General features: G+C 43.5%; 1 protein-coding gene across 1 annotated transcript in view; it reads left to right on the top strand.

The window, feature by feature from the left end:
• The first annotated feature begins 2,695 nt into the window (after positions 1 to 2,695).
• Positions 2,696 to 12,257, top strand: part of NLGN4X (neuroligin 4 X-linked) — a 240,092-nt gene continuing 230,530 nt past the window's right edge. The window contains exon 1 of the mRNA XM_049643354.1: positions 2,696 to 4,050. Within this exon, the coding sequence (XP_049499311.1) occupies positions 3,579 to 4,050 (472 nt within the window). The 5' untranslated portion in view covers positions 2,696 to 3,578. The remainder of the gene's footprint in view (positions 4,051 to 12,257) is intronic.

Genomic DNA, 12,257 nt, shown 5'->3' with positions numbered 1-12,257 from the left:
TTTTAAATGTTTATTTTTGAGAGAGAGAGAGAGAGAGAGAGAGAGAGCAAGTAGGGGAGGGGTAGGGGGAGGGAGACACAGAATCTGAAGCAGGCTCCAGGCTCTGAGTTTTCATCACAGTGCCTGATGAGGGGCTCGAACCCACAGACTGTGAGATTATGACCTGAGCTGAAGTTGGACACTTAACTGACTGAGCCACCCAGGTGCCCCTCTACTAATTCACTTTATAATATGCCCTTTTTATTTATAAAATATGTATAATATATAGAATATTATATATAGATATATGTAATGTATAATGTATTAAGTATATATATGTTATATGCATGTATAACAACATTTCACCCCTTTTGAAATATTTTCCAGTGTCTGACATTTACATGAGAGGACTTTTATTTTTTTAGTCCCCAAATATGTTGGTTGGTTGAATTTATAGGGATTTTTTTTAATCATGATGATGATGTGTGTTTAATAGATTTACTTTTGAATTCTGTATTACTTGTAATGCTAAAACTTTTAAAGTTGTCAGATATTTTAATGTAACACACACATACACACATACACACACAAGCATATTACAAAGGTTTTTTTTCAAAATAGATTAAAAAAATTTTTTTAACATTTATTTATTTTTGAGAGACAGAGAGAGAGAGAGAGCACAAGCTGGGGAAGGACAGAGAGAGAGAGGGAGACACAGAATCCAAAGCAGGATCCAGGCTCTGAGCTGTCAGCACAGAGCCAGACATGGGGCTGGAACTCATGAACTGAGAGATCACGACCTGAGCCGAAGTCGGCCACTCAATTCAGTCACCCAGGCACCCCTTAAAATACATTTTTTAATGTTTATTCACTTTTTGAGAGACAGAGACAGAGCGTGAGCAGGGGAGGGGCAGAGGGAGAGGGAGTACAGAATCCGAAGCAGGCTCCAGGCTCCGAGCTGTCAGCACAGAGCCCGACGTGGGGCTTGAACTCATGAACTGTGAGATCATGACCTGAGCTGAAGTCGGACGCTTAAACGACTGAGCCACTCAGGCTCCCCACAAACATATAATGTTTAAAATGTACCCATGGATACCTAAATCACTTACATGGCTCCAGAATTCCATGCTGGATGGCTCAGACTGTGGTCCTCACTCTGGGGTCATTTAGCAATAACTGGAGACATTTGTGATTGCTCAAATTGGGTGGGGAGGTGTTACTGGCATCTAGCAGGTGGAGTCCAGGCAGGATGCTTAACACGCTACCAGGCACAGGACATCACCTTTCGCAAAGAAGTACGTGGTGCAGAATGGCAACGGTGCTGAGGTAGAGAGACCATGGGCTTCAGATCAGATTACTTTTGTGCAAATTAGCCCAATTTCAAACAATGAGGAAATAAGTAAGACAGTCCTGAACTGATGAACATTACCTATAAGGTGTTCACACGTCCCCCAACACCTTCTCTTAGGTCCTGCTGGTCCATGATCTCTCTCTGGCCCTCAGAACCCTGTGGGGAGGTCGGTTTAGGCAGAGGACAGGCTTGATCATTGGGCTCAGCGTGAACTCTAGGGCTGATCCCATTATGTACTCTTAACACGCATGTGGCTTGTAGATCCTCTCAGTCCTGCTCGCCACACCCCATGAAGAAGGTTTGACACACCATTGACCTACATTCCCAGCAGCTCAGCTCCCTTCCCTCAGCTCACAGAGGTAGCCTTTTGAGGACCTGAGTCTCTCAGAATCACAAATTAATGGTGAGTGCATTTTTATTCAGGTCTGATGAACTTGGCCCAGGAAGTCATAGACTATGGAATTTCCCCCAGAGGTGGTATAGCTCCATGACAGTTCCAGCTCTGATAGGTTTAATTTTTTTACGTTTATTTATTTATTTTGAGGGGGGCCAGAGAGAGAGAGAATCCAAGCAGGTTTCCACACTCAGCATGGAGACCGATGCGGGCTCAATCCTACAACCCTGAGATCATGACCTGAGCCAAGACCAGGAGTCGAATGCTTATGTGACTGAGCTATCCAGGCATCCCACCGATAGGTTTAATTAAAAAAAAAAAAGCTCGTTGGCATATTCTCCTCCACTGTGCACTTAACTGGGTGCTTATGGTCTAGTCCAGAAATAATCTGAATTGCCCACAACATCTTTACAAACGCATTCTCTGTTTTCGAGTTGAAGAACACTCTATTTAAGGATAGGATTCCTTGCACCACCTAATGTAATATTTTCTATCCCTAATGGAGCATTCACAATCCTTTCCTGCTCATGCACAACATTCCTTAATGCCGTAAGAGGAACGATTGATCTAGTGAGAGTCATAAGATCTACATCGAGACAAGTCTGGGAGAACAGACTCAGTGGGAGGGTAACTCAAAAGTACCATCAGCTTTTAAAATGGGCTGCAAGGTGAGAAGTTTACCCTGGATGGCTTAGGTATCAACACTTTTAATTATGAATGATGTCCTGATGGGACAAGCACTACAGAATGTACTTGAAATGCAATGTCATGCTCAGTTCTTACAAGAATGCGGAGATTCAGGGTGATGATGTGTGGAGTCTAAAGATAGGTGCCATTAAGTAACCCAAGAGAGATTAGTATCCAGAGCCTACACTCATTTTTTCCCCAAGTCTATTTATTTATTTTTTTTTTTGAGAGAGGGAGGGAGAGAAAGAGGGAGAGGGAGGGAGGGAGGGAGGGAGGGAGGGGACAGAGAGAACCTCAAGCAGGCTACACTCTGTCAGCATGGAGCCTGACTCAGGGTCCATCCCATGAACCATAAGATCATGACCTGAGCTGAAACCAAGAGTCGGATGCTTAACCCACTGAGCCACCCAGGCGCCCCTGAGCGTGCACACTTCTCCTTTCCTTGTACTGAAAAAATTTTCATATGTTCCATGACTCTCAGACCTTAGGGAATAGTGACAGTTTCCTTACATGCTTGACAAACATTGGGGAGCACCTGTCCACTGATTGGCTGGTCATTGTAGCTAATGGTGAAATTGGGAGATGTCATTTGAGCAATATGTATCACTTTTGGGCAACTCAACAAAGACAACGTTCAACAAATGCTAAATGTCTTCTAAATGTCCCGTGTCGTTCCTGGTAACGGGCACCCAACAAGAATTAAGACAAGTGAGGCTCTTGCTAGGTTCTGTTACATGAAGATAGATGCTCAGCAGCAAATAGGAATTTCATAGAGTCATGTTGAGGGTTGCATGGCATCCTTGGCTTCATTATCATCGTCTGTGTTTGCTTTTGTTTTCTTCTCCCCCATTAGGCGGACTGCTCTGCCTGGGAGTTTTCCTAAGGAACCCTTGTCCTCGGATATCGGATGGTCACCGCCTCCTTGGAGCCTCACACTTGCCGGGATTCGGTGCCAGGATTAAGAGAGGGCTGCTCTCTCTCGCAGTGGGCTGCCGAGACAACTGCTGGGTTTCTTCCTAACCTTGGGCTCTGTCTATGACCCATCTGAGAGGCTCCCCTCCTGGGTCCTTTGCTCCCTGGAAAGCCCTATCTCTCTGCGGGCTCACCTCACGGGTCTGTTTGCTTGGAGTTGTATCACACGGACACCTGCGGATGTGGAAGTGAACAATGTCGAGGCCCAAGGGACTGTTATGGCTTCCGTTGTTCTTTACCCCGGTCTGCGTCATGTTGAACTCCAATGTTCTCCTGTGGATAACCGCTCTTGCCATTAAGTTCACGCTCAGTGACAGCCAAGCACAGTATCCAGTGGTCAACACAAATTATGGCAAAATCCGGGGCTTAAGAACACCATTGCCCAATGAGATTTTGGGTCCAGTGGAGCAGTACTTGGGGGTCCCGTATGCCTCTCCTCCCACTGGAGAGAGGCGATTTCAGCCCCCAGAGCCCCCGTCCTCATGGACTGGAGTTCGAAATGCCACCCAGTTCGCTGCTGTGTGCCCCCAACACCTGGACGAGAGGTCTTTATTACATGATATGCTGCCCATCTGGTTTACTGCTAATTTGGATACTTTAATGACCTACGTTCAAGATCAAAACGAAGACTGCCTTTACTTAAACATCTACGTGCCCACGGAGGATGGTGAGTAGTTTATTTAAACAGTAAACAGCACGTGCTCGCCCAGTGTTGGATTTGCCAACAGGGTTTTCGAATGTCCTGTGCATGATATTTTTTCCTATAACCTGTTTACATTTTTCATATTATGAATGCAGCGACGACCCTAATTTATGATTCATTCCCCTTGTATTTACCGAGCACTCAGAGATGGATGGTGCCGTAATTAATGACTTAATTATTTTCATCTATTGCCTTTTTAGCGTGTTTACAATGTGTATCTGCAGCGGATAACCAGTGCGAGCATGTAGTGTTACCTTTTCTGCCCGCATCATCTGTAAAGGGACGAGTCTATAGAAAACAATAGAATTAAGAACACTGTCATGTTTAAGTTGCAAACTGAAAATTAGAAGGCATGGTTCTTTTGCATTAATGCCTAAAGAGTTTAGCAGTTTCCTCCTTCCTTCCTTCCTTCCTTCCCTCTTTCTTTCCCTCCTCTCTTTCTCTTTCTTTCTTTTCCTTCCCTCCCTCCTTTCTCCCTCTTTTTCCTTCCTTCCTTCCTTCCTTCCTTCCTTCCTTCCTTCCTTCCTTCCTTCCGAGTCTTGAAAGGAAAACCACTAATTGTTTCCAATATAGAAGCAAGGGATATTTCATACAATGGTTGGATTTCATTGTTTACACTCATTGCTAACATAAATTTACAGCTTGTTTCCTCCTAATATTCACAGCAGTCAAATGGCTAACGAGTATCCTTACATGATTCTAGCTACATTAGGAGATAATGTGCTTGCTTGAACAAAATGTTCCCTTTCTTCTCAGTAGCACAGCCATGAAAATCTGTAAGAACCAATGATGTTTGATTTATTCATTTAATCCAACGGTAGTAGAATTTGGTTATCTTCCTGTCTGTGTAGATTTCAAATTAAAAAACAAAAAATTTGTAAAGGCTAACCAGACTAATGTTATGCTGCAGTGTGAATACATTTCTCACTGACCAATTTGCGTATGCTATTTTTAGACAAGGGGAGACAAAAGCCTGAAAGGTACCTCTTACTGGAATTAAAAGAACTAATTTACAGGAACCATAGACACCATCAACTATAGAAACGAAAATGTGTCCTTTGCATCTTTTAGGGGAGAGATTTCTTTTTCTTTTTGTTCTTTTTGCCCCCCTTTAATCCTTGGAGAATGATTTTTACTTAAGATTTGCCTGAAGGCGTGCAAGAAGGGATCTACCGTGTCCAAAATTGGATCAGCTCTCCTGTGCTGTGTCCTTGTCAGTGCTGAAAGGTGGCCTCAGCACGTCACGAAACACCAGACCGTGGTGGTCTATTATTACCCACATCACAGAGAACCCCTGGAGAAAGGGGTGGAAAGACAGTGCACTATTATATTTGTACGCTAATATAATTATAATCTCTGGCTGGTGGTGCTTGTAGGGAAGCACAACCATACCCCAAACTAATGAGACAGCTCACTTCTGAAGCCGCTTAGCTGGGTGGTGGTTGTTCTCCTTGCGACCTACGCAAATAAGACATTCGAAGAAGCAAAGGCAGAAAAGGACAGAGAGAACAACACAGCATACAAGATGAAAATCGCCATCCTGGTACGCTTGCCGTGCTGGGGACTTTGTGGCTCTCCCCTCCCGGTGAGAGGTCGGTTGGTCCGAAAGAGACCAACCCCGGAGAAAAATCAGTAGCCTTCCCGACTACAGCACCGAGATGTGCAGCTGTGTAGCTCAGAAACATGAAGGATTTGGCCATTTCACTGTGGTCTGCTACTGACTAGGAATTGGGAAATCCTACCTGATGGAAAAGCAATCCAGACTTAAAAGAGTAAGGCCAGCGTGGCTTGCTTGCCTGTTCGGGGTTTCCGGAGCTCTTTTGCAAACAGTATCTCACGTGATCTTGACGAGAGAATCAGAAATCCAGTAGGGGCTGAAAGGCGGAATGTGTTTTCCTACAACGTATAAATATTGGCATTTCGCTCGTGAGTGAAGGTGTACCTGCCTGTATGTTTGTACAAAGAACAAATCACAGCCTGTAGGGTCAGGAGTCTTGAGGTTTCTTTTTCTTTTCTTTTTTAAAATATTTGCATCAATTTGAGAATCAATGTGGAGCTTTAGAAATTTAATTGTTGGTTATTCACTTAATGAATAAACTCCCCGCCCTTAATAACATATTGAAATGGCAACATGCTGATTCCTCCAAGGACCTCCCTTTATGGACTGCCTTAACTCATATCAATGCATTTATGTAATGATGTAAGACAGCAATATTGCATATACCACCTTGATCCTTCAATTTTCTAAAAAAAAATTTTTAACGTTTATTTATTATTGAAAGACAGAGTATGAGCAGGGTAAGGGAAGAGAGAGAGGGAGATACAGAATCCCAAGCAGGCTCCAGGCTCCAAGCTGTCCGCACAGAGCCCGACACGGGGCTTGAACTCAGACACTGCGAGATCACGACCTGAGCCGAAATAAAGAGTCAGACAGTTACGGGCACCTGGGTGGTGTACCTGCTTAAGAGTCTGGCTCTTGATCTCGGCTCAGCTGAGCTGTCACAGTGTGGAGCCTGCTTGGGATTCCATCTCTCTCTGTGCCCCTCCCCTGCTTGTTGTCTCGTTGTCTCTCTCAAAATGAACACAAACATAAAAAAAAGAGTTGGGCTTTTGACCGACTGAGCCACCCAGGCGCCCCGATCCTTCAATTTTTTAGATTCATTCTTTCTGTGTCAATCAGAGGGTGACGGGGTTGACCATGCCCACCTTGACTTGACTCCCAAAGATAGTTCTTGAGTACCCACCACTTGCTTAGATGTTGGGATTGCACAGGACATGAGGATTCCTAATTTAGGGAGACGGACGCTTGTGGGCAAAAAAACGACTCCCCAAAGGCACCTCCATTGCTAATCCCTGGCACCTGCAACTGTGACACCTTCCATGGCGAAGGGCCGTTTCCACTGCATGTGGGATTGCCTTGGCTCATCGGTTGACTTTACGCTAAGGGGAGCGTAGCTTGCACAACCTGGGTGGGACCACCAGTTAATGACAAAGACCCTCCATCTGTTGCTGCACCCTGGCTCTGCTGCTTTCTGTCTCCTGGTGCCAGCTTCCAACTCTGACCTTCCCAACTGTAAGGTAACACCTGTTTGCTGCTGTGTGACTATGCAACGTGCACGGCAGTGTGTTACAATCCTGCTAGAACTCCACAGTGAAGCCTATACCCTAAGTGAAAACAGAGTAATGGCTGAAGCACTTGTTTTGTTTTGAGCCTTCGGAACCCCTACCCATTCTGAGACTCCATGTGCTTTCCTTTCCATCTCCAGTGTTACCTATAGGTGGGAAGACCTTCTTAATGCTGGCTGGTGAAAATTTGCTGCTTTCTGCACGCATACCAAGGAGATGGTACTGGTTCCAGTTTGCGGGCACTCTGCAGAGTTGAGGCATTAACTCTGTTGGGTAGAAACGCAACCTTTGTGTCCACTGTGATAGTATAGGGCTAGGGCAAATCCTACTAACTGTCATACTTCAGAGGGATTGTACACAGGGATGTCATGAAGGGACATTTAAATTTACCCAGGCGTCTCAAACTAATTTCCAGAGTCAGTGTCAATGAATGAGCCACAGCAAAACACCCAAGTGGTCCTCTTCTGTCTACTAAATCTCGCTCACAACGGGAGCTGCACGTCTAAGTGGTGTCCCCTTTGCACCCATGTTAGCAAAATAGTTTGGGCTCCTCGCCTGTAGACCTCAAGATCCTACCAAGATCTGGGGAGAGTGATTCTTTATGCTTTTTTTTTTTAATATAATTTATTGTCAAGTTGGCTAACATAGAGCGTATATACGGTGTGCTCTTGGTTTCGGGGGCAGATTCCCTTGGTTCATCGCTTACATACAACACCCAGTGCTCATCCCAACAGGTGCCCCCCTCAGTGCCTACCACCCATTTCCCCCCACCCTCCCCTACCCCTCCATCAACCCTCAGTTCTCTGTATTTAAGAGTCTCTTATGGGTTTATTTCAGAGAGGGAGGCAAACCATAAGAGTCTCTTTATGCTTTTTATTTTTATTTATTTTTTTTACTAAGTATTATAGAACTTGGGCATTTTTTAAAATTTATTTATTTTTTTTAATATATGAAATTTATTGTCAAATTGGTTTCCATACGACACCCAGTACTCATCCCAAAAGATGCCCTCTTCAAGGCCCATCACCTACACTTCCCTCCCTCCCACCCCCCCCATCAACCCTCATCTTTATGCTTTTTAATGTAAACCCACTTCCCACCTCCAGCTGAGTCTAGAGGGATAGCTGTAACAACGTGCCCACCTGGGTTCACATGCCAGCCTTTCCCCTTACCAGCCAAGGGATGACGGCGGACAGGTCACGTGGCTTGTACGTGTCTCTGTTTCCTGTGGGTGTGAATGAGATCCATTGGGATTTAAGGCGCTCATATATGAAGTATCCTGCACATGTAACCACTCTGTAGTCTGATGTTAGTGCAGCATAATTCATCGTCAAAAAGGGAACAAAAACAACATATCAGCAAAATTGCATGTGCTTCTGGAGTCTAACATAAATATTAATCCAGTGCGTAATAAATGTTTCTTGTCTGTAACATAATCATTTACCGTAGTAGTGGGATCACTACTAGATAGTGTAGAACGGGATCAAGGGACCATCCTTTCTGATAGTGCTGAGTATGGCTTTAAGAAAAGGGAATGTAGAGGGAATACGATACTGTTTTACAAGAGCACAGAATTATTCTGCTCTCCCTTATTCCGGAGCCTGGTCTTTTCCAGCCTCAGTTGTCAAACGCGTTTTTAGCATCCTGTGTGAGTTACAGAAATTAATCATCAAGAAAGCATTAAAATTCATTTCTTGGAAGAGTGCCTTTGCACATCCAAAGACAATAGTAGTCTTTTTTTTTTTAAACGTGAGATAAAAGAGAGATTAATTTCCTTTCTGTTCTCATCAAGTCTCAGTCCATTTGTATGCATGTAAGTCACCTGCAGGTGACAAAGTAAAAGGGTAACTGAGTTAGAGTTAACACAGTGAGACAGATGTTTTAACGAATCAACATGCAACTCTGTGAAAACAAAGGATTGTCATTTCCGTCTGTCACTCGCGTCTGTGACGTTGTGTAGACGTAGCTCGTAAGGGAAGGTAATTATGGAAGATTATTAAACAGAAATCTCTCCGACAAGGATTCCTGGAAGGGAATTGAGTATTTTGCGAAGACGGTTATCCTGGAGTGGATTTCTGATAACATGCATTTCTCTACCAGCTTAGAAGATTGAGACATTCAACCTCCTCCACACTTAGTGACGTCAGCTATATTAGTGATAATAGCAGGCCTCTTAGACCTCTTCTGCATATTGTTTAGGATTATAGCAATTTTGGAGTATGCCTCTGCTTAATTATGAATCATAATTAACAAGATGATTATACAGATAATTTTGACATGGAAGAGGTCAGTACATTATCTGTTGAATTTCATGTGAATTTCATGTTATTCTCGTTACATGAACTTTCACTGGAAGATTCAGTTCCTTGTGTTCGATGGTCGGGAGTAGGTCCCTGCCTTCCTGCTCCGTGGTTTGGTTCTCCTGAACCAGGCTGTTTTCATACTAAATTCATTTCACTTTCCCTCTTTTATGTCTAAGAGCACCTCTCCTTGGAGCGCTCCTATCCAGATGGCAGCAAAAGCGAACAGAAGCGAAGATTTCTGTAGCTTTGGATTCGACGACCATGGAGGGTGTGTGGTGTGCAAAGCGGGGGCCCACACATGAACACATCTGACCTACAGATCACACAGTGAGCTCACAGGTGACATCCAGGAGAAAAGTCAAAGAGTGATAGTCGTTAAGATAAATAAAAGTGACTGGTCTCTATTTTACTGATCCAATCAGATACTCTATATTTGGGTTCAGAGAAATAGGTTTCTACAAACGAGAAACAGATTTTTCTTAACGTTTTGTTTGTTTATTTTTGAGAGAGAGAGAGAGAGAGCGTGAGTGGGGGAGAGGCACAGAAAGATGGAAACATAGAATCTGAAGCAGGCTTCAGGCTCTGAGCTGTCAGCACAGAGCCTGACACGGGGCTCGAACACACGAACCTGAGATCATGACCTGAGTTGAAGTCGGATGCTCAACCGACTGAGCCACCCAGGCACCCCACAGATTTTTTTTTAAGTGAAAAACATTTCCCTGTTAGATTTCACATATCTGATTACTTTGGAAAGTGAACGTGTGTGTGTGTGTGTGTGTGTGTGTGTGTGTGAAAGGTGTCCACTCAAGCGCGATATCCACTGTCCAATGAAGATCAAATGTGTTACGATTTCTGAGAATGCCCAGTTGGACATTGGAACATACTAACACTATACGGTCCCTTCCTCTCCGAATATGCAAGCACTCTGATGTCCCCTTTAAGCAAAACACTCTCTTGTCTGCTGTGAGCACATACTCATTTGCTCTGTGGGGAGAGGGTGTTCCCAGCAGAAAGGGAGGAACAGAGGAGGGACTGACTCTTCAGCAAGGGAGTTTTGTGGTGCATTTCCACAAGATAGGAGAAAGTTTGTAAACTCTCCTTCTTCCTTAAACTGATGCCTTCAGCCACATTCTGCATCATGTCTTTGGGGACTTACTCATCCCTCCATCCACAAGTGAAGTCCAGTATTCACTTAACATCCAACTCACCTGCTACGAGTTGACTTATTTCCAACTCAAGCCAGTCAATCTATGAATCTCCTCATCCCAACTTTGATTCTGTATCTCTTTTCTTCTCGTTTGTTCCTTTAAAGCCCTTTTAGCTGATTCATTCAAAAATTACCGATTTAAAAAAATGACCATTTGCACTTAGCGTACACAAGGCATTGGACCAGTCCAAATGGTGATAGAAGAAAATATAAGCTCTTTGCTTTGAAAATGAATGAACTGTAACAAAACTCAAGTTTCAGAAAGGGTTCAGTGGGCAGAAGAATTCAGGGAGTTGTTAGGATCTCAAGAAAAAAAAATAAAAGGAGGGCAGTCTGTAAGTTGATGTTTTCCGTTGCGGATCCACAAGGGAACGTTTTCCACCAATCCTGACATGATACACAAGGCATATACGCGTATGTTCTGCAGTGAGGAAGGGATTTCTGAACTCCTCCAAATAAGCTCCTCATTTATCGCTTCTCTAGATAGGCTAAGACATAAAAAGTGCAAAAATGGGGAGGAGGGAGAGATAAAACCTCACAAAATGATAGGACAGTGCACTGATGGTATAATCTTGCATGCAAAGCGCTCACCTGGGTGTTTTTTGCACTGTTACATTTTTGACGTCAGAGGATTCATTACTGGGACTCCATCCCCAGGAATTCCAATGCGCATTTTTCTTCTCAGCACCACTAGGCAGTAACGTTAAATCAGAGAACGTAAAGTTCCATTCTTACCAAGTTCAAATGTACTTTTCTCACCTGAAATTAAAGATATATATATCATTTATTAAAAGATTTCTGCCTCCTTCCCAATTCTTCAATCTACTGAATTACTTTCATCACTATATTTTATTTTATTTTTATTTTTTTAAAAAAATTTTAAATGTTTTTATTTATTTTTGGAGAGAGAAAGAGACAGAGCGTGAGTGGGGGAGGAACAGAGAGAGAGGGAGACACAGAATTCGAAGCAGGCTCCAGGCTCTAAGGTGTCAGCACAGAGCCCGATTCAGGGCTCGAACTCACGAACTGTGAGATCATGACCTGAGCTGATGTCAGACGCTTAATTGACTGAGCCACCCAGGTGCCCTCATCGCTATATTTTGTAATGTAGCTACCCAGAGTCTATGAAATAAAGTTATCACATTAGTTTTTGCGTGTTTAAGAATAGCTTAGATTCAAAAATAGTAGCACAGCACAGAGAGCAAACTGCATTCTCCCTAAGAAAATTTAAATGTTTAAAATCTATCAACTTAGATTAGATCTTTCCTGTTGAGCTCAAATCAACTAATAATGAGATCAAATTCCACTGTAGTACATTTTACAAGTTGCTTGCATTTCATCAAGAGATTTTGGTGCGTTGAGTATCATGGTCAAGGTTTCCCATCAGGGGGTTTTGCTGTATTGAGTATCACGGTCCAAGTTTCCCATCAAGGGATCTTGGTATATAGGATATCATGGTCCAAGTTTCCCATGAAGGGATCTTGGACGGTTGAGTATCATGGTCCAAGTTTCCCACGAAGAGATCTTGGTATGTT

Source organism: Panthera uncia, chromosome X (genome assembly GCF_023721935.1).
Source record: "Panthera uncia isolate 11264 chromosome X, Puncia_PCG_1.0, whole genome shotgun sequence".
Lineage (NCBI taxonomy): Eukaryota > Metazoa > Chordata > Mammalia > Carnivora > Felidae > Panthera > Panthera uncia.
This window is presented reverse-complemented; position numbering and strand designations above follow the sequence as displayed.